The sequence below is a fragment of the Hirundo rustica genome, chromosome 1 (assembly GCF_015227805.2).
Source record: "Hirundo rustica isolate bHirRus1 chromosome 1, bHirRus1.pri.v3, whole genome shotgun sequence".
Taxonomy (NCBI): Eukaryota; Metazoa; Chordata; class Aves; order Passeriformes; family Hirundinidae; genus Hirundo; species Hirundo rustica.
The window spans coordinates 109651940-109678186 of record NC_053450.1 but is presented as its reverse complement, the minus strand read 5'-3'; the positions used below and the strand labels follow the sequence as shown (position 1 = coordinate 109678186).

The 26247-nt window shown below is 35.9% G+C and overlaps 1 protein-coding gene across 6 annotated transcripts in view; it reads left to right on the top strand.

The window, feature by feature from the left end:
* The window catches only part of BBS9 (Bardet-Biedl syndrome 9), a 286026-nt gene that overhangs the window by 199034 nt on the left and 60745 nt on the right, over positions 1 to 26247 (top strand). The window contains exon 23 of one of the 6 annotated variants that reach the window (XM_040068399.2): positions 17760 to 17932. The exons of the other annotated variants lie outside the window; for them this stretch is intronic. Within the exon in view, the coding sequence (XP_039924333.1) occupies positions 17760 to 17836 (77 nt within the window). The 3' untranslated portion in view covers positions 17837 to 17932. Of the gene's footprint in view, positions 1 to 17759; positions 17933 to 26247 lie in introns of those variants that run through there. 6 annotated transcript variants of the gene reach the window in all.

Below are 26247 nucleotides of genomic sequence, written 5' to 3'. Positions count from 1 at the left end.
TGTGACAGGGACCTGATTTGTACCCACTGAACTCCCAGGAAAGGGAAGGAGACAGAGGCTGTGAAGGTCACACAGATCATTTATTGATTACTTTGGTATGTAAAACTCTTTCACTAAACAAAGGGTAGTTGTTTTTATAGCTCTTCTTGCAATTTTTTTCCCCTTCATTTAAACACTGAAGGTCTTGGAAGACTATACTTTAGCAGATCTGTGGATGCTGAATTTTAGACCTCTGATTCTTTAGAAAAGTTACAATTATTTATGCTCAAGAAATCTACTAGGAGCAAGAAAGAAAATGTAGCACAAAGGAAAGCTAAAAGCAGCTAGATCCAATGGTGGGACTTCTTGTAAATTAATGAGCGAGGTGAGTGTTTACCTCAGCATTGGCTGTCCTTGTTTTCTCCAAATTCTTGGACATATGACTTACCCATACAATGGCCTGGCAGCACTGCTTATGATATCCCTTGGATATAAATGTTTTCAGCAAAACGAAGGATATTAGATGCAGAAGTATATTTGATTCAAAACTATTAATGTCCCTATTTCAGGCTAGGTTGGGTTTTTAAAGCAATGGTTCTTACTGTGGTTTCACTTCCTTTTTGGGGGTCTTTCTGTGTATGACTAGATAATATATTTGGTACTGTCTGTCTCTAAATAATGCAGACACTGATGCATCCAAAGTATAATATATAAAGAAGTGCCTCCAAGAACTCCACTGTACCTTGAAGCTTTAAATTACCCTGAGGCGTCATGGGATTTAGCGGTTCTTTTTAGACCTAGATTCACAATTAGGGGATCCCTTGTATCTTTCGCTTCTTTTAGGATGAGATACTTTTACGGCTGTTAGAAAAAAAAAAATAATGGTGCTTTTCTACAAAAACTGCTACAGGGAGTTGCAGGTGCCTGGGGGATTTGTGTTTAGTTATGATAGATATGGGGGTTTTGTTGCTGCTCTTAGGTTGGTTGGTTTTTTTGTTTAATTCGTAGTAATCTAGAGATGATAATTAATTGGCAAGTGGAGAGGAGTTATGTTTTGTACTCTTTATTTTTATCCCTGTGTCTTGGAAACTGCTTTTGACATTTTTAAATGCATGGATTTTGATGGCATTTCAACTTCAATGTGTAATTGGTTACTGTTCATAACAAATTTTTGTTGTGAGGGATGAAAAAGTAATTTGTGTGCATTCTTCCTTAGTTATAATTTATTGTCACATTATAAAGCTGTCCTCATATTTGGGATGCAACAGTTTGCTTCTGTCATATTTTGACAGTCTGCTTATTTCAGTCAGTTGATCTATGGCTAATATAATGTTTTTCAGTAACCAAGCACTTATCATTTTTACAGAGTTTTACTCTCCCTCTCTATGCTGATTTTAATAAGTAACTTTAGCAGAGGTTGGTGTGTTTTAGCAGATCTACACTTGATTATTAAATATATCAACTCTTAGATAAATATAACCTGCTCCAGGTAGATTGTTGCTTTCTAGCTGAATGCATTGCTTTTTATTACTTCTTGCCAAGATAAAATAATTGCTAAATAAGTCAGCACTTCAACAGATCCAAAGCACAGTGATGGCCTTTAACAGCTTCCTAGTAAAATTCATTCAGGCCAAGTGTAGTCTTAAGATGAATTTTGGTAACTTATGAAACTGTAGCCAGCAACCCCACATAACTGGTGTCTGTAATAACTGGGAAATTTCTTTCAGTAATTTATTCCAAAAATAGATTACTAATGTGCTTCTTTTACTTATTAGTGAGTATTGTATATTTCCACTCCTTGCTATTTGAAGGTAGGTATTAATTCTGAGCAATGAATTGCATTCAATATTAAGAAATACAACAATCCAAACAACACATGATTCATGATATGGTGTCTTTGAATTCAGCACGATTTTTTTCCCCACAGGATTTAATTGGCCAGTATTGGCCTGGATGGTGCAGATTCCTATCATGTGTAGCGTAGCTTCAATTATAAGTAGGGTACTTATAATACTAAATATTAACTACTAAGTACTTTGTATTTTAAGGCAATATGTCATTTTTTTATTATAAATATTTATCTATTTTTAGTCCCACCTGTTGGGTTGGAAATTTGAACCTGTGTGTTTGCAATGAGCTGAAAAACCTAAATGTGAGGACGAAAGAACTGATCTGTAAAAGAGCCTCAGAATAACTCATAAACTATAGCTGAGAGCACCTCAGGACTAGTCCCAGCACACCACACAGGAACTAGGATTGTATCCACTTAAGGCTACTGGAAACTACTATAGTGGGAGTGCATTAAGATAAATAGATAAAATTACACAAGTCACTGCTTAAGACAGCTGATCTGTCAGGCAGAGGCATGTTTATATTGCTTTTATATTTCTGACAGAGGTGATCTGATCATTAATCAATAGTTGTCTTGCTAGATTTAAGGTAAAGGGTGGCCCGAACAACATTAAGTGAAGGGTTGTGGTAGAATGCTCCTTTAATAAATAACAAGATTTTGCACTTACATTGCAAAATGCCTTTCATCTAAGCAGGATAGAGATATACAGAGGTGGGTGCATTCATTTTAGTACAGGAGGAATTGATGTATATTAAGTTTGAAATTTAGCAAAGGTTATGCAGAAAGTCAGGATCAGAAGTAAGTTTTAGGGTTCAAAATATATTCTTAAAAGTTATACTTCATGCCAAATAAACATAGCTATTCCTTGAGAATTGAAATGAGCTGTATGACTAGTGATTCAGCCACGTCTTACTGCTCTTGCATAATTGCTGACCAGTGGAACTGCTTATGGAGTAATACCTCATATCAGGGGCTGAGCGCTTCCTTCCCTGAAGTAGGTTGGAGTACCCTCCCTTTGACTGCAGTATATCCAGGGTCCCAAAGTGTGGGTATTGTTAGGACAATCTACCTGCTCCATGGTCTTTGGAAGCTGCTACTGAATTTTGAATTGAGCAAAAGCTGGAGATAAATTTAGAAAGCTAATCCCTTGATAAGAAGGTCATTTATAGAACCCTGACATTGTGTTGTTTTGTACTAAGGGAGCTTTCTCTGCAGAATGCATTCAGGTGAACAGTGATTTTGACTACTGTTCTAATGGACTTTTCTCCTGAGTTTTAAATTTTTGGAAAAGAAAATACAAATTATCAACATGTACAATAAATTACTCCCATTTATTGACATGCAAGAGCATGTCAGTACTGTACCTTAGAATGGTTTTGCAAAAATCAGTTACTTTAAACTGGATTGTGCTGAGTTGGGTGTGTCTTACAAGATCACTTAAACTTGGGTAAGAGATTTTAAAGGCACCAGCTTAATTTTGTTTTCAAGCTGTTACTGCTTTTAATTTCTTTCTCAAAAATCATGTTGTACCTTAGGAATCATAGCAGGTGAAAATAAGGTACAATAAAAGTTGAATTTTTTTAATGTAAAAAGCCTGCACACATGAGAAAATAATGAAATATGGAACGTTTGGCATGACCTTCATTCTAGAAGATTACATCGTACCACAAATATCATATTCTATTAAGTCATATTCTTATCAACTGTGTAAAATGAGATTTAATTTAAAATGCTTCCAGAGCTGAATTCCGGCTATTTGAGGTTTTTCTGACCTCAAGGATACCTTGTAATCAAAGACATTTGCATTAGCATGGCTAGTGATTCTGTTCATTTGGCTACTTCCAGAGCAAGAGGATAAAGTCCAAGAACCAAAAGTTCCAAATGTTTTTCTACATTTGGTATTATCCTCACTTGGCAAACACCTTGCTAAGGGCATTGGTTTTGGTCTCATGGTCTGGCACTGATCTTTCCTTATTGGAATCATGGGTCCTACTGTTCTAGGCAATCTGAGGAGCTGAATGATGTTGCAGTAGATTTCAGAAACATCTTTTTTTGTCATGTAAGGCAGTTCAAAATTATATGGTTTGTCTTTATACAATCTAAATTCGCATTATTCTTGTGGTTAAGTATACTAATGCTCGGGTTTTTTTCAGAATTATGGAGTAATGACAAGTAAACTTTGAAAATGCACACATTTGCAAATTATAACATAAAATATATGTGTGTCTCTGCTATCCAGAATCCTTGCACTTCAGAGCTAGAAATGGTAACGCATGCAGAGGCAGTTAAAAGATTTTTAAAACAAGCCTGACTCTTTATTTACCTGGTTAGTCTAATTCTAATATGAAGAAGTTGAATGCAGTTATGGTTATATTACTCCTCTCCATTACATTTCTATTCAGTTTTCTCTTCCTGGCTGCTGTATTCCTTACATTAACTCTGATTCAGAAAAAACAAACAAACAAACAAAAAAACCCATGCATCTTGCTTCTGCTTATATATACACTCAAGAGGATTTTTTTTTCAGAAAGACTCTTCGCTATATGCTTACATCAATTCAGTAATAATTTCTGCTTGAGAGGCATGAGAGAATTCTATTCCACTCCATGAAAATCTTGATCCTACATATTTTTAGCTAATAGGAGCTTTGCCTTTGATTATTATTGTGAGCAAGATAGCGGTCAAACTGTCTTTTTTTTTTTCTATACCCAGTTTTATCTGTCTTGAGCCATTGCTTCCCCTTCTCTTTCAGCAGTTTTCCATGTGTTGTCGCAGACTATAAAGCTACTTCCTTGGTTATACTTTATGTTGGTTGCAAAATTCCACTGTTGAGTGTTCACTCTGTGTTATCCGTGTTCTTGTGGAAACATCTTTTAATATATATGTTAAAATAATTTCCTAGCACTAATAAAGCACCAGGATAGAAGGGGCCGTTGTGTGAACTTAGACTTGTTGCAAAGACCATGCCACAAGGAAAAGTTTAAAAGCCCTATAGGAATCTACAGATGAGAGAGGATATTAATTAAATGTATGTTTTGGAGTAGTGCTTTCCTTGGGGAGTAAGACCAAGGACCAATTCAATCGAGTTACACTAGGGATTAATTTGGCCTGCTGTCTTTGATGTTAAAAAACTGGGGACAAACTCATTTCTTTGGTATCTGCTTTGAAGAAGAAAATGTATAAGGGTGAGGCAGCGAGTTTGCATATTGCCAGAGAGTGTGTGGATGGGGTTCTGAAACAGTCTGTCTACTGACACAGTATTAGATTTCTGGTCCTGTTCTGTACATGGAAGCAGTGAATACTTGCGAATATTTGCGAATATTTTAACTACTTTTTTTTTCACATACATGTTTCTAAGTGCTACAGAATGGGCAGTATTTCAAAATGTACAGTATTAAGACAGAAACACTATTTTTAACAAGTAAATTAGCAGAAATCTAAAATTAAAGTCAGCAACACTGGCCAGATTTCTGAAGAAAAGTGAAGCTATTGGAACAGGCAAGGGGAAAATTCTCTGAAACTGGAAAATTGCTGTATTCCTCAGGCAAAGCCTTACTGATAAAGGGTAATCAAACTGACCCCTTGGTGACAGTGAAAGTCCTTGTAAAATTTGGTTGTTGATCTGTAACCTTACTCCCTTTACAGCTCTCCACATAAACTTATATATGTTCCTTGTGAAATCTTTAACAATAGACATTGTAAAACGAATACATAATGCTGCAGTGTTTTCCTTCGGGAAGAAAAAAGGATAATGGTTGTAAATAGTTTACCTCTTAAAATTTTTCTGCTACTTAGGACTAGGACAGATGTGGTGTGTGTACAGTGACAGCTTAAATATGTATAAAATCATCTGTGTATTAGGATGAAATTGGAGATGTAGAAGGCATAACTTTTCCAATAATAAAGTGAAAAGTGGTTCTATTTGTGCCATGTGTCTATTCAGTCTTAAAGATTTTGCCCAGAATCAGTGTACAGGGGACTTCCCTGTAGACCTGATAAACAGAAAGTCAGTTTAACAGAGATGTAATATTTTCAGTCATCATTGTGTAAACTGGAAGTTTTTCAGAAAATGTCTTTGTACTAAATTCCCATGTGCATTAACAGTCAGCCTAGGAAGGAGCTTTTATGGGAAGATTTGTATTTTTTGTGTGGGTAGTGTTTTTCTTCTTGCTGTTAAAAAGTCAGAATGGGGAAGGTAGTTAAATAGAAACAGGCTCTCTAGGATTACTTGTTTGTTGGTTTTGATATTGTTTTTTGGTTTTTTTAACTGAAATGCTGCTTTACTGTGCAATTAAGTTTGCAAGATGTGAAGGAAGTAAATATAAAGCTTTTTTCTGTATTTATTTAGCCTTCTTTTTTTCCCTTTTTTTTTAGAAGGGTTTGTTTGCAGGCTGATCAAAGAAACAAATGTACACTTGTGTATTATTTGATAGCTATTTTAAAAATCACTACTAAACGGGTTAAGAGTGTGGCTATGCATCCAAACTAATACTGGAGTTTGAGGCAGTAAAGGACAATCACTTCCTTAGATGTGAAAATCTGCCAGCTGCCTTACACTTTGGTAAGTGTTGGTTATTGTCTTCAGACCACAGAAATACATAAGGTGAAATTCAGTTTTATTTAGATACAACCATGCTTAGTATAACTTTTAGTATTCCTTTTACTTAGTATTTACTTTGTATTACTTTTGAGACTTCTACCCAGAAAGTTTATCTTTATTTGTAGTTATGATATCTATGGTCACCAGAAATGAGATTTTTCAGGTGTGTCATTGTGTCGTCTTGTTGATTTTGCTCCACTTACTGCTTTACTTGGTTCTGACTATGTAGGAAAGTATAATTTCAGCTGGAAGTTGTAGCAAGTTTATACATATATTTCTGTCTTAGCCAAAATAAATTTTTATTTTATGATCCATAGCTCAGAGTTTAATAAAAAAGAAATTATAAAAATGAATTACAGAAGTGCATTGCACACATCTCTTCCAATTCCCTTTTTATTAGCACTGATGATTTCAATCACTGAAGTGATTTTCAGTCTTTCTATCAAAGCATCAAAAGTGCCTGATCAAATCAGACTTTTGTAATGAGAAAGATATCGACTGTAAAAGTAATATTTGGCCATCTAGAACAACTGCATGAGATAATGAAGCAGTAGTTTCATTCTCCTGATCTCTGATCATGAGAATGGACCCTTACTGACAGTTTGACCCGATTAGAAACTATTTGTTTGTTATGTTAATCAGAGATATCTACTTTCCTATTAAAGTATGGGATTGCATTAATTTCCTTTGGTCTCCCTCTAAAAAAAAAAAAAAAGAAAAAAAAAAATTGCTGAAAGAAAGTGTCAATGATATTTGAATGCATTCAAGGATTCAAATGGCCCCAAGTAGTGATATTCATATTACCTTGAGATGTCTGAAGATGAACACTGAAAAGTGGTGTTTTGGCTGAGTTTATTGCTATGTATTGGTAAAGAGAGAACTTAAAAGTATTTTCTAAGTTATTATAAATATGCTATCACCTTTTCACTTTTTAAAAATTATATTTATTCACATTCAGAAACAATTTTAATTTTGTAATCATGAAGCTTTGAATTTGCGTAACACAGTAGAATCCTGAATTTAGCCAAATGACTACTTGGGTGCAAGTCATTGCGGCAATGCAAACTTCAACTGCAGAAGGGATCTTAGCAAAATCTGTGGCTTTTTAGTATTGGATTTACTATTAACTAAATTGTTTAACATCAATGAATAAATTAGCTACTCAGTGTGGTAGTCTATTAAGTAATAAATTATGCAGTTATGGAATTTAAATTTGTGAAAGGTTATAGTGAGTGATATGTGATCTTGTGTGCAGCATAATTGTTTTCCTCATGGACAGCTAAACCATAATTGATGGGTCTGTGCTTAACTTGTGTTGGAGGTTACATTTGCTTAATTTTCATGAACAGTCTTTTAGAAGACTTGGGTGTAGGGGAGAGAAAAATCCCTTATTTATTATAGGATTTTATAAATTAATTCCAAGTCAGAAAGAACTTATTTAGTGGCACTAAATTCACTGAGTATTTACTAAAGAATCTGTGTGATTTACTTCATTGTCTATTTAACTGTTTGTTCCAAAGAAAAGGAAAATCAGACATAGCAATGGTACAGATGCCTTCATGCCATATTGCCATGGTATATCTATAATTTATTTGAAAAACTAAATCAATGGATATATAGTTATTTTAATTTTTGGCCTCTGAGGTTGTCAACTCAGAGTTGCTGGTTGTTTTCTAGTGTCCGGGCTTCTAATGCAAAGTTCTTTAAAATTTAATAATAATTAAGGCCTAAAATTTCCAAAGATCTAATAACTCTATGCATTCTAAACATGTCTGAAGACATTAATAGAAGTCAGTTTTGAATCTTCCCATAGAAATCTGAGAGGAATGTAATTAAATATGATAGAAGTGCCAGAAATGTCTGTCAAATTCTTTACATATTTTTCATGGTGTTGATTTCTTACCCACTGGTACAGTGATTAAAGACATCAAGATCCCTATACCAGTGGTACTGAATGCGATCCCATAGGAAACAAAGATTTTGAATTATTTTAATAATTCTCCAATTCCTGATCTGTTTAATCATTGTGGAGATAGTGTCATAGCGAAACGTAGGAGATATATGGAATTGCTCACACATTTTGTATGAAACTAGTGGGGCTATCAAATATCTGAAGACTAGATTTTTATAATAACAGCCAAATCAACACTTTGAAGCAGATGATTGAATGGTTTTAACTCTAAGATGCTGCAGAGGAAGCAAATGCCTGACAATAAGTCTTTCAGTATTCTTTTTTTATTCAGTTAATTTTCCCAGTAAAACTTCTATGTGGGGAAAAAAAAAACCCCAAACTTGTAATATCTTGTCAGTGCTCCCTGTCATTCAGCTGTTTAAGAAAATTAGTCAATTTTTTTTGACAACCTGTAGAACAGGTCTTTGCATTTATATCTTCTTGGAACTAAGATGATGAATTTGTTATAACTGACCCTGAGAAGTCGTTTTATTTATCTTAAAATATTTATAAGGAAGAAGGCTGGCTTACCATAGGAACTATGCTTGGGGAGAAAACACTGCTATCAGAGTGAGGAGTACGCATTTTTCTCCTAGCTTGTTTTTTTTGTAACCTCTGGACAGACCTACCACAGGCGAACAGGAAATGCCAAAATGTAGTAGGTTAGCTCGAAGAAAAGATGAACAGAAGGTTGTTTCTGGATTTGTAATCCATTATTATTGCTAGAAGCAATGTAGGATCCAATGATTTACCTCATTAAACTTAGCTGTGAATTTTCTGACAGCTTCTTTCCAAATCGATACTGTTTTTTCAAGATTCATAAGGATTATTGCAGTAATAAATGGAGAGGACACATTTCTCAGTGATTTTAAGAAGCAAGGGAGGGTATTGTTCAAGGGAGCTCTTTGCCATCTGCACTGATGATTCAGTTTTTATTGTCTGTCTAACAGGCTCACTTGTGAAACAGTTTGGCCTTATTAGGTTCCTTGGGAATGAGCTACAGCTCTTGAAATGTTTTCAAAGTAGAAGCTATTCCATTCCTCTGCTTATAGAGGTAGCCTGTAAGAAGTCTAATCTTAACCTCACTCATAATTGCGTAATTTGCGTGAGCACAGATTAAGCTTGTGTTACTGATAGTTTGTAATGCTTTCCCAAAACATACCTTCAAACTTACTATCAATAGAACATTTTTGTTAAGATCTTGCTGTTTAGTTATTGAAGGTATTTGGGAAAATTAATTCTTCAGATGTACAAAGTAGTTGTTTTTGCCTGGAAATCTCTATTAATACATCTCAAGCAAGTTGCATTGTCATATGAAATCAGTGACAGCTTAGCAGTTAGAATGATAGTAGAGCAACTCTCTGCTCTACTAGTTTCAGTTTGCAAGAAGGCATAGATAACGTCCCCCACCTTAAGTAGAGAAGCTCAAATTTATGTATCTCTTTTAAAAGGGAGAGAGATGATTCTTACTCATTACATGAAAAAGCTAATTGCTCTGTATACCAAACAAATAATATGTCCTACAAGCAGGAACTGGGTGACGAAACATATTTTCTATTGCTAGTTTTGTCTTTCAATAGAATATTTACTCATTAGTCTTATTTATATGAGGATGAGGGGTGTGTGGATGATATGACACTGCAAAACATATATAGTTATGCATGCCTTAGAGTTGTGTAAGCCAATGGAAGTGATCCTTGTTAATGCTTGTGGCTGAGGATTCAGATATTTTCTTGTTTTCCAATGCTTTTTCAATTCCTGTATCTGGAAGAAGCCTTTCTCTGTCAGTAAAGAAAGAGGATGACAGTTACTTTGGTGGAATACCACTTCTATCAGGAAGTCATTGTACTGAGGACTAACAGCATAAAAGCAAAAAAAGAAAGTAAAATATTAGGATCAACCTTTGTGAAAGGGAAACATTGTATTTTAGATATTTATGGCTGAGATTTAAGCATAATACTGGCTTTAAAAGAAAATTAAGTCTTCTACAAACTTTTTGCTTTTCTTGTTACCATTCGTGTGTTTGATTTTATTGGTTTTTAATGTTTTCACTCCTTGGAATTTTTGTACAAACATCATTGCAAAGTTGAATATATTCAAATAAAACCTAATAAATCTGACAGAAAAATATTGTATTACAGTTCCATTTAGATGGTGAGAACCCTGCCATTAAAGACTCCTATGGCTTTTTTATGACTTTATTTTTTAATGTTTGGTTCCTACCTTCTATAAATTATGCATGTTGGCTTTTCATTAACATAGAAGGCAAACATAATTCATTGCAAAGAATTCTTTGGTCACACATGATTGAGAAGTTCAGAAAGATCAAAACCACTTAGCTTTGTGGTAGGAACAAAACTGTATTTCATGTGAAGGCTCCAGCTCCCTGATTTTTAATATTGATTTCCCCTCCCAGTTTCACAAAACTTCAGGAATGCTGATACATTACACAAAGACATTTTGTAACTGCTGGAACTTGACAAGGAGCCCACAGAGCAATGTTAACCTCTTCCTAACAAATGAAGAAATTGTTGCATTGGTTTTTTTTATATTATGGAGCTCATGCATTACAATAATTATTTTTGCCTACAAAAAGATTTAAGGTACTTCTTTTTTTTTTTTCAAAGACATTATGTTGGTTGAGAGAGAAGATTGAAGATACTGATCAAGAAAAGATCAAGATGACAGCAAATAAGGCAGGCTTTGTTACTACAAGCTTGGTAGGGTTTTGTGAGGTTTGGTGTTCTAGTCTGAAAAAAAGTTTTATATTCATAAGACTTCCTATGAAAAGTGACATGAGAAAATAATGACTGAGAAATATGAAGGCAAGGAAAATGCTTTCTAAAATGCAGCAATGGAGAAGGATTAAATTTCATAGTGCCGAAACAAAGAGTTTTCTCTACTGTGAATATAGAAAGCAGAGTACAGCATGAACCTGGTGTATGGGTGGTCCAAAGTGAGGAAGAACCCAAGCAGGGGCATAGAGTGATTTTAGCGCTTTGTGTAATAGAATAGTTATAGCAGGAATTAGTCCACAAATATTGTAAGCTAGAGAAAATGAGAAATAAAATATGGAAAGCTGGTGTGAATTTTAATACTTATATCTGATAATTTCTTGTTTGAATAACAAAACTATTATGAAAAAAATTCTACTTCTTTACGTGCAGATCTATTATTTCTAAACTATACCTGATCTCTGAACAAAATGGTATTTAAATGTAGTTCTTGGTTAAATAGACACTCCAAAACCAGTACATAATGACAGATGTTGATATAAATAAAGTATAAATAAACTGTATACTCAGAAAAGGATAGCCTTTAACTTAGGAGTTCATTACAGTATTAGGATATGAGGGCATGAGGTTTATATCCTTTTCCATAGTCTATTATATTAATATTTCTGATTAATGGCTACATTTAGATTAACTTAAGTAATTGAATAAAAAAACCCAAGCAAAACAACGCTCCCCAAATGTTAAAAAAAAAAAAAAAAAACAAACAAGCAAAACCACTGTCAAAAATCCCAAACAAACATGAAAATATGCATATGGGCAATACTGTGTTCAGTTTTGGTCCCCTCTAGTACAAGGAAGGTGTCAGCAAAATTGTGTAAGATCAGCAGTGGACTATGAATTTGAGAGGTGGAGTTTTTCTGTGAGGAGGAGTAGAGGCAATGGGACTGGACTGGAGGATGCTTAGGATGGACCTTGAATGTAGGTTGCCAGTACTGAATAGGCAACCTTCAGTAAAGGTTTTGAGAAGAAAGAGCCTGACTTTCACAGAGCTGCAAGGCAGGAAAAGAGAACACAATAGTGAATTGAAACAGGAAAGGTTCCCAAATGTTATAAATGGAAGAAAACCCGGCAATTTCTTGTGATGAGGACATTAAAACTTTGGTATAAGCTTCTGTGTGACACTGCAGCATCTCCTTCCTTGGAGGTGTCAGGCGTACTTAGGTTAGATAAAACTCTGAGCAACGTAATCTGAATTCAGTGTTGACTCTCTTTGGAGCAGGAGCTTTGATTTAGTCTATTTTATCCAGAGTTATTGTATGAATCTGAGGAATAAAATTCTCATACTCTCTTAGTATTGATTTAGTGTGTAACTGAAGTGCAATTTATATGCCACTGGATAAGACAAGTGTAAAAGACATGAAATTATTGTAACAGTTTAGAGAGTGTAAAATAGCAGGAGATGCTTTCTTCTTACATGTCTGTGTTAATTTTTGTATTTAATATGCCTAGGTTTCACTTTGCAGGCGCCTTGTGCAATCTTTCCTTTGTTATAGTTGTTTCAGAATCACCAATCTCTGTATGTGCTCCTCATTTTTTCCCTGAATTAAGTCAGTGCTGATTGTGGTCTAAAGTTTTAAAATAGTTTTTTTCAAGATCATCTTACTATTGTGCTACTATAAATAAGATATCACTGGAAAAGGCAATTGTAATTTGAATAAAAAAAATATGGCTATTCCCATTTTTCAAAGGGACGTCTTAAATATGTTTCAAAATACATCCTGAAAGCATAGTGTAATTTTGGTTAAACTGGGTGTACCTCTCAGTGCCAGCCTAGTGTCAAAGCCTCAAGATTAATTGTTCGTGTTGTAAGGCTTGACTTAGGTATCGCACTGCCATTTAAATAATTAGAATGGATGCTTTATATGGGTAATGCTTGGACACTAACTGCAAAAACTTGCAATATAATCTTGTGAATTTGTCCTACAAAATTCCTGGCAACTGTCAACAGAATTCAGTGCACTGAGATGGTATTCAAGTACCTGAAATTGAAATAAATCTCGAGATTCATTCTTGCTAGTAATTTGTAAAAGACAAGTATTTAACGCTTTGTAATTCACCCCTTAGACTACCTCAATGAGTTGCAATCTTGTGTAAATGTGAGTATGATATTTGTTACTTTTACAATGAATTATCTCAAAAAAAGGCAGTCCGTGTAAGTAAAATTTAAAAGGTAACCGTTCATAATAAACAGACCAAATTCTGTTATGTAAATTCAGGTTATTACCAACAACTTGTTTTATCCAGATTTACATGGGGGATTTTATGAAACTGTAAGTTACAGATAACTTTCACAAAATCTCTGTTAATTTAATTTTGAAACTGATTCCAAATTAGGAGACCGAAACTGAAAATAATTATTTTGAAATTAAACAATGGCTTAACCCCAAATTTTAATAAATATAAGGTGGACAGAATAATTAGTTATTCAATTAAAAGCTTTCAAACTCCTGCACTATTTTGATTCACAGAGTAGCAAGCCACAGAGTTATTGGAGCAAAACAGTGTGCTGAGGCACGTGTAAGTAATATTATGCACTTTATTTTTGAAAAGTGGCTGAGAGTGAATAGGCATAGTAGGCCATCTCCTCCATTCTAGTTTTTGAGGCCAATGGGCCACTGGTTCTCTGTAAATCTAATCCCCAAATCTTCGCTCAAATATAAAGCTTGCTGAAAGGTAAAAAGCAGAGGAGGCACAGGTAACCTACACGGGTGTCTCTTGAGCTTATTCCCAAGTTTTCCATATGGCTTTATGTGGGGCTTAACTACTACAAGGAGCCTTGCAGCACTTTTGTACATATCAGCTCACAACTTTTCTAGAGGGTATTAGAAATGCAGTCAGATACTGGATTTGATCCCACACCTTGGAAAGTGGTCAAAGCATAGTACTGTGAAAGCTGGCTAATGATAGTCCTATGAATTGTCAGATATAAGAAATACTAATGCTTTCTGATATATCAAGGTTGGGAAAGGGAAGTTATTGGGTCAAGAGTGAAATGCAATGCATGGGATGTGTTTTGCAATTGCTGGCTACATGTATTGACCTTTTCCAGTTTTCTTCTGAATAGCTGATGCCCTGTGAACTGGATAAAATGTTAATAGTTAAAATAAAGTGGCCCTAGTAAATCCCTCAAATTCCATAAAAGATGATAAATTAATGTCTCAGAGTGATATATTCGGCATGTGTTTCATTTAGGTCTCTGCAGTATTGGGAAATAGTATTTGGCACGGCCACGCTCCCATCATAAAACAAGTAAATCAAAATCTTTCTTCAGAACAAGCACTGAACTGCATTCACAATCAATTAAAATTGGCATCTCTACTGCCTTCATATTGATCTAAAATGTCTGAGCCTGATAAAAAGTTATATTGCAAGCCTTTTCTTACCTCACCACCTGCACTTTCTAACCAGAAGTTCATTTCTCAGAGGCTGGTTGTAGCTTTTAAGGTAGCGTCAAAGAAGCTTGACTAAGGCAGGCAGGAAAATATTTCACTTGGGAAAATGGGACCTAAAATATAGCTAGATGAGGAGATGAGTGTTCTCCCTGTGATTCTGCTTGGCATCCAGAACCTTCAGAATACGTTAAAGAAACTGGTTTATGACTCCTCTCACAGAAGTTAAGGAACCATTCCTGTACAAGAGTTGGTGTTACTATGTTCACTGGTTAATATCAATCGCTTTTTAAGTTTATAATATAATTTTTATGTAAACCCCTGTAGAATGCCAGGCTTTCCCCAGTGGTTTATAGAATCTTTGTCTACAAATCTATTTCTTAATGGCAGTGTCACATATATATATATATATATACACACACACACACACACACACACGTATATATTATAATAATTTTAGTTTAACCTTCTTGTGGTAAGAAGCGTGACTGAAATTGATAAATGTGAAATGGTAACTTGGAACAATGTTATATGTGTTCCTAGAATGCTTTTGACTGCAAGCACGTAGAATACTGTGGCTGCATTTTTTTGTGTATCTATACTAAAAGCTTTAACTTGAATTGAACCGTTTCATGTGCCTAATCCATAGCAGCTGTAATGGTCAGTGAAACTATGTCTGTAAACCACTTCTATTGGCATTCTGAGCTTCTTTTAGTATTGATTTAATTTTAGTCAACCACTCGAACTTTAACCAGAATAAGCTGGTGCCAGATTAAGCATTAATGACATATGTATTCTGTATTCTTCGGAAACCTCGCACAATTGCAGATTTCACTTGCCTATATGACCACTTTGTAACTAATCAGACCAGACGTGCCACTACAGAGAAACCACAAACACAGCAGTATGCACTGATAGATATTAATACAGTCCAGTCTGTTAACAAAGTGAACAATTGCCCAAATAATGATTTCCTGCTGTGGAGTTTTTATGCTTTGTTTGTTAAATCCTATTTTCCTTCCTACTTTCCTGTTGACTACAGCAGAACTGAATTTTATTCAAGCTGACTTGCACTGGGTCAGCAAAACTCTTCACCTTTGTGGGAGAAAAGTTAACTCATTGAAGCCTGTGTGGATTTGAACATACCTTATTGGTGCACTGAGCTCCCACCCACAGCCAAAGGGAAGGGGTTAACAGTGCTTTATGAAATGTGGGAGAAATGAGGCGCTGAGGAACGTATTTGCTAATGTGTTTAAAGCAAAGCCAGAGTTCACTGGACCATGATTTGCTGTTTTCACGTTCTAATTGTTCATTCTTTTCTTTTCTTAGTATTTGCTCATTGCTTTTGCGATTTAGCAAAAAGCTGTGCTAGATATATTGAATAAAACATTAGCAGTGTTTGCTAGCATAAACATCACTAAAAAACCTGAAGGTGTAGTGGAAATTAGTCCTGTGGAATATCGTATCACTAAAGTGAATGGCAACAGCTCCTCAGCATATTCATTCAGCTGCTAACATGGGGATACTGGAAGTAAGGTAATTTGTGACATAATTTACAGAAATATATGTCTAAATACATTTATATAATGATTTGCAGAAGCAACTTTGCTGTTGTATAGAAGGGAAATAATTTACCAGCATTCTGGTGTTTGCATGCAATGTAATTTTGTGCAAATTTCTAGGAGGTCATTAATTAACGTTGCTGCTTTCTATCTTTACAGTTAGAATAACAAACAGTCCAGTAGCCTTTAGGAAATTAGAGCTGTTGCGAGAATTTTTTTGTATGGAATAACTTTCTTGCAAGTACAGGAAAAGGAAAGGTCAGAGGGGTACATTTTTTGATCAAGAAGGCTCAGTCAAATCTTTATAACTTTTGATGACCTTCCTCTTTCATAATTTCATCCATGGGTAATTTTCTTCTAATAAACTTACAGGTGCCACACGACCTGCTCAGTTTTATACTCTGAAAATATTAGGCCCACAGGGATGCAAATGTTATTTATTGCCACAATTATTCATCAGCAGATAAATGATAAAATAAGTTTTTTCCTTTGTATTCTGTTTTGCACACTATAAAATGTATTGTGTGGATGTAATCAGTTGAGTAAAGATTCCATGCTAGCACTTTAAACCCTTAATTGCTACACTGACTTTCAATTTAAAAAAACATGTTTTACCAGAGTGGGAAATTGTCACTGTGGTAGGTAGAAAATACTACATTTAAAGCAGTAAATAAGTTTAGAAAGTTGCATTTTCTTTGAAAGAAAGAGTTTCATATTGTGGCTTTCTCTGATCTTCCAAACCACCCAAAACATCTGAATTACATTCATATTTTCCCCATTTTTATGTACTCTCATCTACTCAGATGTTGGGACATACAAAAACGGAAAGCTTCTCATATCTAGGAGAAAAAGGTCTGAATCTAAGCCTCCTCAAATTGCTTTCAATTGAGCAATATTTGCACAAGTCATTGAACTGATCAATGTCATGTTTCCTTTATCCACCCTTTGGAGTTTGGAAGGGCATGCAGGCATTTATTTTTGAATTCTGGCATAAAACATACTTCCAACTGGACAAGTTGCTCACCCCAGAATTAAGAAAATGTTGTATTTGGTCCACCCCTACAATATAGAAAAGGGGAAGAAAAAAAAAAAAAAAAAGCCAACTTCCAAGAAATTTAACTGTCATTATTTAAGGACATCTGCCAAGAATAGATGCTTTGTGCCGGTGTCCAAAGTCGGTCATATCCAACAGATATTAGTTTCTTTGGAGGAATCCCTGAATCAGTTTCTGTCCTTCAACCACAGTTGATGTTCTTGTTTCTCTACCTTATTTCCTGTCCAAGAAATGATGCTAACTCTTTGATGCACAGTGTCTTAAACAAACTTCAACAGTATTTTGCAAGAGGCAGCTGTGTAGATGAGGATTTTTCCATGCTCATTCTGCAGATCTGAGCATAAGCATTTTCTAGATTCGTCAGCAAAATGGTCAGTGATGCAAGTAATAGTAATTAGATATATGTACACAAGGAGAAGCTAAAGCAGACACATTACATGAATTAGATAAATATAAAGAGGAATTAAGGACCAAAATATAGAATTTACTTAACTTGAATCTTACACTTAGTATGTTAGACCATGATATTTTTATGATGTGTTTTATACTTAATGGAAGTCAAATTCTCTAATTGCAGGAACATATTGGAGAAAATTCAGATATAACCTGAATCACTGCCCTGGCTCTGAAAAGCTGAGTTTTTCCAGACACTGATGGCTCTGATTTCTTTTCACTTGAAGCTCGAAGAAAGAAAAAGAAGCTCAGTGATTAATAATATTTCAGAATAAAATAATGTATCTTCTCTGGCTTGTGGGGGAAAAAAGGGCTAAGAACCAATTTTAAAATCCTTGTAATTAGCTCTGCCATTTTAGATTTCCAGTATGCAGAATTCATGAATCTTCAAAGCCTATCTGTTCTTTTGTTAAAACTTCGCTCTGTTATTATGGGAATTATTCTTCTGTATTGAAAAAGGCAGCTTCTGTAGGGGAATATATAGCTTTTTTTTTTTTTTTTTTTTTTTTTTTTTTAAGATCAAGAGAAGGCAGTTGATGACCTAAGCATCTGCATTTTTTTCTGAGGTAAATAAGCAGTCTTTTGTGTATATTACACATGACAGTTAAATGTTACCTTGGATCATCACTAAAAAACTTCAGTGGAGCTGGAAAAGTGCAAGTTGGTGTTCCACCACCAGCTGCTGTGTTTCCAACCACATGATTTACTATTTTTCAAAGTTTTGAGAAAAACAAAATCAGTTTCAGGCTACCAGTATCTAACCAAAAACATTTGAGGTGTGATATTGGACCAGTGTTTGCTTATCAGGGAACTCAGAAGGAATTTTGGTAGAGAGGCAGGACCTGATATGAAGGTCAGACTATGGACCCCCTAATCCACAGAATGGGGGAAAAATCAATTGCTTCTACAAGAGAAATTATGTTAGTGCATTTTTATTGTGCAAATAATGAAAAAGAATGTTGGGCTCAAGGTTTCTTCATTACGTTTCTGTTTTATTGTGTTTGGTTCAAGCCAAAATTTGTGCATCTGTCTCAGATCTGTGATTACAGTCAATGTGTTTAATTAAAATGCAGCACCAAAATCCCCTCACTGTCTAATGAGGTAAAAATTTACTGCCATCACTTTGGCATAAACTGATTGTATAAGGGTACGTCATTGATTTAACATGGATTATCATAATATTAACAGAAGAAATTGCAGTCCAAAATTTTGATGTGCAAATGGGTTTAGGAAAGAGAAATTAGAAGGTCACTAAAAGGTCTGATGTCCTGTCCAAGAAGGCACTGAGGCAGGCATGTCAACGTGCTTGCATTTCCTGCTCTGAGTTGCAGAACAGGCATAAGTCATCTCCAGTAATCCTGCTAATACATCCTGCCCAGGGCATGCTAAACCACTTGACTATTCTGCTCCTGTTTTTTTCAAGGAGACGTTTAGATCCTGAATCACATAATTTTTACTTCTTTGAATTCACAGACTCCTGTCCTCAGCAGCTGGTAAGCCATATAATATTTTTCCTGGCAGGAAATGCTGACTCAGTCCTGGTTTGTTTTCTGTATGGTTTTATATAATGAACCTTGTGAGATGGAGCATAGGATTTTGCATGTTTGTCTAGACTGGCAGTGACACTGTGAATGGTCCTGCCTCTCTTGTTACACTTGGTTGTCCATGTAAAACTAATTTTGTGTTACATTTCTAAAGAAATGTAACTTTTATCAAAAAGCAGCAAGACCTTATTAAATCTTGGCCCCAGACAGAACTCAAATATTATAATACACAAGTTCCTCACATCTCCCTGTAATACACTGGAGCAGTTTTGTTTTGCCAATATTCAAAGCTGAGAAACAGCCTTGTAAAGGCTTGGCAATCCTTAGTGAGGCCATGGGTGTCGCAAATTACTTGAGAGACACATCTGACCTGTATCCAGAATGAACAGGAGAAAAGCAAGTAATTTTTCCTATTTAGATGCTAGAAAAGTTATAAAAATACACCTTTTTTTCCTCCTTTTAAATATGATCAAATTTATGACCTTCCCATTTCTAGAAGCCTGGTTTTATCTATATTGTTTCTTTGATGGAAGAAGATAAATGAAGCATAAATTATCTTTGATTGTGGCACATATATTTGAAGTGGGAAATTGGAACTTTCTCCTTAAATTAATTCTGCCAACAAGGAGGCAACGAAATTGCATGAATCTCAGATTTCATTATCCACAATGGAAATATGGTTATCTTTTTTCCTTTAATTGTTAAAAGGATGTTGGGGAGGGTTATGTGTGATTCTATAACTCTTCTGTTTCCTTTTCTGTTGGAGAACTGTTATTGTTCCCTGCTGCCCTTGCAAATAAAACAAGTTCAGTGGTCAGCAAACATGTGCAACCTGATGTATGAGGAATGAAAAATAATCCTTCACCTTAGTTTTCTTTATCATAGGCCTTTTTTGTGTGTGACACATCAAAACAGATAACCCAAAATTTTATAGAAGTTTATCTGCTACTGGGTGCCTACATTTGGGGGTGACAAACATTTTGGGGTGGCTTTAACTTGTTTTCTGGATGATTTGGGACTTTCTCGATGCTTTGGGACCAGTGAGGACTAAGCATATTTTTCAGCTGACTAGGGCACTAAGATTTAAAGATTCTTCCTGAAAATATTGCTGTTGAACTTGCTTGTTCCTATTTATGGTGAGAGAAGATAATTTGTAATGCGATCATTAAGATCTGATTAAAAAAATCTGAACGAGGTCTCAATAGGGTTTATACCCATATAGAGATTAGTTTTTCTGATGAGCGATAGAATTCAAACTTGATCAATCCCAACCGGGAAGGAATTTAGCAAGCAGTGGAGCAGTACAATTATGCATTTCTTGAGAATTTTCAGTGGCATATGTGTGCAACTTTCCTGGCTAGCAGTAAGTTGGTTACCTCTCACTTGCCTGTACATGTTTCTTCAGGTTGTGTGACAAGAAGTTACCTCCTTGCTTGATGTTTCCCTGACCCATTCCAAGAAAATCTTTGCAGAATGATTGCACAGAAAATAATTCAAAGATTTTAGCAATTATGACTGACCACAGAGGACAGGTTTATTTTTGTCCCTATTTTAATGTGGAGCTAGAATTGTGGAGCCAGGTTGTTTCAGCAACAAACATCAAAAGTAGATTTTTTTTTTTTTCCTGCTGTTCTCTTTCTTGCTGGGATTTTGTAGCTGGAATTTCCACATTTTTATTCGCCTACTGGAAAAAAAAAGAAAAAAGAAAAGCCACACTAACCTGCCTGTGACATTTAGAGATGAAAGCATTTGGTGCCAGCTACAACCAGGCATGATCACTGCAGTGAACCAGTTTATTGAACTCCTGCCTGAATCCAGCTGGCACAGTGAACAGTGACTCAACTTCTCCCTGTGGCAAGACATCAGCACACACTCACTGCCTGCCACCTTTGCTGGCTCGGGTGGTCAAATAAAACTACTTCTCCTGGACTGGGTCTGAGACCTGTGGCACATTTTAATGGCCTGAGAGAAGGCACGAGCAACTTGGTGTGTCTGGCACTGTTAATTCAACACCGGGGGCTGGATTTGTACTTCACAGAAGCGCCATGGTAGTGTAATGTAATTTGAGATGAGCTGCCTGGCTTAATCCAACTAAAAGCATTTGTAAGTGTGATTCTGGTCTGAATATATCTGTTCTTTCTTTTTCTTGGCCTGTTAGCCAGTAAGTTTCCATTTTCCATTATGCCCTTCCTGATACAACCACATCAAGGTACTTATTCATCTTCCAACTCCGTTCATCACTTTGCCTTTGGCCAGTATGACCAGATGTAGCTGGTGACCTCCAACTTTCCTCTCAAAGAAGCAGTTGGTGATATTCCTGTCCATTTGTTTCCTTTTGATTCTGCTGTTACCATTCACTTGCTGTAAATCTGCTGCTAAATATTTGTATTTGGCTTTTAAAGTCTAGTTTAAAGAAAGTGATGCATGAACTGAATATAGTCCTAAAGAAAGAGACATGATATTGTGTTGCTTGATCATACAGAAAGCAGCTGAGCTCAACTGATCCTTCTTCGTGTGGAGTTTTGTTACCTTCTGACCTGCCTTTGAACTTTCATAGTTGCCGCTACACCATTTGTTTTTGCAGGCTAATCAGGCTGGGTGGATGTACATGCAGGAGATTCCTGGAGTCCTAAAGTATGGTTTTGTCATATTTTGAATACATGAGATAGGAAGAACAGACAATGTGTAGTGGCGTGTCACCATAGCTAATGCTCATGTTACCGCTTTCAGTCAAATGATGGCTGAACATGCAGATACTTGAACTGATGACTTATCTCTAGAGTCCTGAAATTCTGTGGTTTTAGATGCTAAGAAGTGCAAAAAGTGCTTATTGTTGGGTAGGTGACATAAGGGTTTTTTTAGTTTGTGGTATGTTACTTTGTTCCCGGTGAATAAAATAAGTTTCAACATATGTTTAAAGTTTTACATAAAGGTGGGGATGTGGCTAAAAGTAATGTAGAATAAAATTCTGAGTTCTAGTTTCTCAAAACATAATAATAATAATCTTTAATAAAGAATAATAATAATTTTTAAAGGATGTACAGAAATGAAGTGTGTGTATTTGTGGTTGTCATATCTCTTGGTCTTTCTGGCAATACAACCCAGAGTCTATGTTGATTTGAAAAGAACAGTCAAAAGCCAGTTACATGGCTTCCCACAGTTTGTAGTTGGGTTAAAAGAGGTGTATAAATATTATTTTTCCCTATGTGTGATTATATATAGTACATGAAATCTTAATTTTCTGTAATTACTCTATAAAAAATTGGCTGAAGATGTACTAATTATAGAATTTGTAGCAATTTCTTATAATGAAAGAAACGAGTAATGGGTATAAGCTTTTGAAATAATCCTGCTTTGCTGTGTATTCTCTGTTCTTCTATCTGCACTTACTAATGTCACTGGGGGAATGGGTACGTGTGTAGCAGGAATGGCTCACAATATGCTTATCAGTTCTTGTAACAAGGAAAAGTGAAAAGTAGGTGGAAGTTCCCTGTTCCTGCAGCAAGCTGGTAAAGTCTACTTCTGGCACACTGTTGCTGCCAACATTGTTTTTTTTCTAAAATACAAGGCAGGATGCTGTGGCTATCAGGAAATTCCGGCAGTTTTCACAGCTGGATATTTTCCACAGGGGTTACAAGGAAACTTGCACTGTTCATGTCTAGACCAAGCTGTACCAACCAGCTACTGCTGGGAAAAATACTCTAAGAATGGATGGAGTATACAGGACCAGTGTAGTCCTGCATACTCCATCCATTTCTGTCTCATGGTAGAAACATGAGGATGGCTTTGCTGGTAGCAGAGGAGTGAAGATTGGGTTGCAATCTTCCCTCTCCCAGCTGCACCTCCCATCCCACTAGGGCCACTTAGAGCCAGTGCAGTGTCAAGAGTAGAAAGATTCACTAAGTGAAGCTGCATCCTACCTGACTAGATACTTTTTTTCCACAGGACGGAGAGTTCAGGTACAAATGTGTATTGAGTCGTAGCCTTGAAACTGGAGCGTTTATGAGGGGGCTGAGGTCAGTGTGGGGTGGTGTAAGTTGTTCTTGTTGTGCTGGTGAAGGTCTTAGCTTGCACCAGCAAAGGATCTGCCTATAAAGTGCTTTGCGTAAGTCAAGCAGAATTTCAGTAATTTTCACTAACAGCCATCTATAGTTCATTGTGGAAAACTGGATGATTTCATAAATCAGGAAGAGAAACTGCTTAAGAAGCCACTGGGAATCATGCGTCACCAAAATATACTCAGTTAATTTGCTCTGACAGGCCTGTTGGCGGTGGTTGTTTATAGTGTTTTAGTGCACTGGAATTTGTTTCACAGGCTGTGACCCTGTTATAGTAGGTGCTGTATAAACCGAGAGCAGCCTGGCAGCCTGTGCCCGAGCTTTCAGTCAGACAACAAAACAGGAGGGAGGAAGTGGAAATAGAGAAGACAATGAAGTACAAGGAGACAGTGTTAATATGCATGCAAAGCAATGACTTCAGCATGCTTTAAGCCTTGCTATTCTACTGCTGATTTACTGCTTGATTTTGTGGGAGGTGGTAGAAGTTCCGATAATGCTTCAGGGAAAATTTTGCTTTAGAAGCCATAAAATGCCTAATGTGTCCTGAAGTGGGAGCTTAAAAGAGGAAAATCACCAACAACCTGGCATTTCAGTATTCTAGGAGGAGCACAGAGTAGATTTTAGTCCATTTTACAAAAGGGAACTGATTCCTATCTCCTGCTTCTTCAAATGTGTTGTGTCCTCTAGGCTGGCACTGGAGAAGGTAAATGCACATGTGCCTTGCTCAGTTATATGTGCTGCCTGAATCCCAGTAGGTGACACTAGTAGCTATTACTACAAACTTTTGTTTATTAAGTTCTTCTTAATTGCACTGTGGAGAAACTTGACTCCATCAAGTCATTACTTAGGTCTCTCACCAAATATAGGTAACCTAAATTCCACTCACCACATCTTCACCTTGTGTTTTATGTTTAGATATTTCTGCAGGTTTATGCCATGGAAAGTGATGCAGGAACAGAGGTGGAACTGATTCCCTCTGATGTAATGTATAGTGGTATAATTCCTAAGATAGTTGTTTGATCCTTGCCTTTAAGCCTTACATGTTAGGGACCTGAGAATTCTATTTTCCTCGCTGGAGAATGGTAATACAGAATCTCTGTGTGCACCTGCTGTGCAGAGGAAGGCTGTATTTGCCATCTGAGCCTATGTGTTCACTTTTAGTCTCAATTGTAACGTAACACAGTCACAGCCTTTAAGAGAAAACTTTGAGACATCCTAGACTCACCTGAAATATGGAAAACTATATATGCTGCCTGGTCCATGGGGCTTATTGACCTCACCTGCCTTTAAAATATTGATGTGGCTGGTGCTGATAAGAAAGGAGGCATTGAAGAAGCTTGGCCTCATGGCTGCTGGGCAGGCAGGCTGTACAAATAGCCTGAACTCAGAAAAAGAAAAGTATTAAGTTCTTGGTCATGAAGACAGCCTGTGCTTTGAAGTACTTGGATGATCTCCAGCCTCAGGAGAACATAGACCACAGGCAGGCAGAATTTTCAGATTACTGAGAAGCTTTGTGGGCAGGGCAGAATGGCACAGAGACATATATGTTTCTGTTTTGTGAAGGTATGATTATGCTTATAAATGTATTAATTCATAATTTAATATTTAGTACTGTAAAATACTTTACATAATACCATAAAATGTTTTCACTCAGCAGCAGGAGACTCAGGGCCATCTTTTTGTGCTAAAGCTGTGTTCAGGTAAGCTTGCCTACCTTTTGAGGTACTTGAAGAGTTAGGATGGCTTGGATTAATGAAATATGTTGCTTCACTTCATGGACTATCTAAGGGATATCATTTAATGTAACTTTCCTGAGCCCTTTGATGTATTATTGCACTCACTGTGGTAGTGAAGGATAACTCATGCCCTTTATTACAGAGAAATGCAATGCAAGATTCTTTTGTTTCATGGATGAGAAAAACATATAAATCAACTGGATATAGTGAAGGTTTTGTTCTCTAATTAAGCCATCCTTTCTCATGTTTTTACACAAATAAAGCATTTTCATTTTCATTCATTTTCAGGCTAGTGATTTATGGGTTTGGCACTCTGTACTGATGCTGTAGGAACCCTGAGATGTTCATTGTTAGGCTCAAACTATTTCAATAATTCTCTTGCTTTCTGTCTCCATGTGTAATTTTCAGTCTAAGATTTACAGTTATGCACCCCATGGATCCTCATATTAAATTGTATCATCTGCAAAAACGAATATAAATTAGTCCCTTGGCTATTTTCTTCATAGTTACACAGCCTGCATATGGACAGCACACAAGAATAGTCACTGCTATTGATGTAAGAGCCAAGTCATGTTATTGCCACTGGCTGTAGGTGCACTTTTTATAACATTGTTTGTAGGATAGCATTATCCTTGCTTAATTTTGTCCTTTAATATGTCTTAGCTATGAAAAGCAGATAGGTCTGTGTTGCAGAAACATTTACAGAAAGTTCTATGTTATGTTACTCAGAAGGCAACCTCTTTCTCAACTGCACTTAAATTGATTAATTTTTTTTATGGTCAGCTTCAATAGTCACCATATGTTGACCATAGTTTGTGAACAAATTGGGTTTTGAAACCACCTGGGAGTTACTCTTTAAAACCTCGTTTAAATTAAAGAAAAAAAAAAAAGCACATTTTCTTAAAGACATAGTTTTGAACTGTAGAGTAAAACAGAATGTCACCTGTAGCTTTCTAACTCAAACATGAGCCATTTTCCTGTTACAAAAAAAGGTGCACTACTCATTTTAGAAATTTCGGTTCTCAAAACAGCCTGATACACAAAGATTGGTTCTTATGGACTCGTGTCATCCCCATATAGGCATGCAGAGCCCACAGTTCTTCTAGCTGGATTATTCTTTCTTTCTCATATTTTTTCTATCTTAGACAGTTTGGAGATGTGTAAATCTGTGATTTTTTTGTGTAACTTCTTAGTGTTTTGTGTAAGTGATTAAAAAAATATTATTTTGGAAATAAGCATATACAGGCTGGGAAAGATATAAGGATAGCTATAAC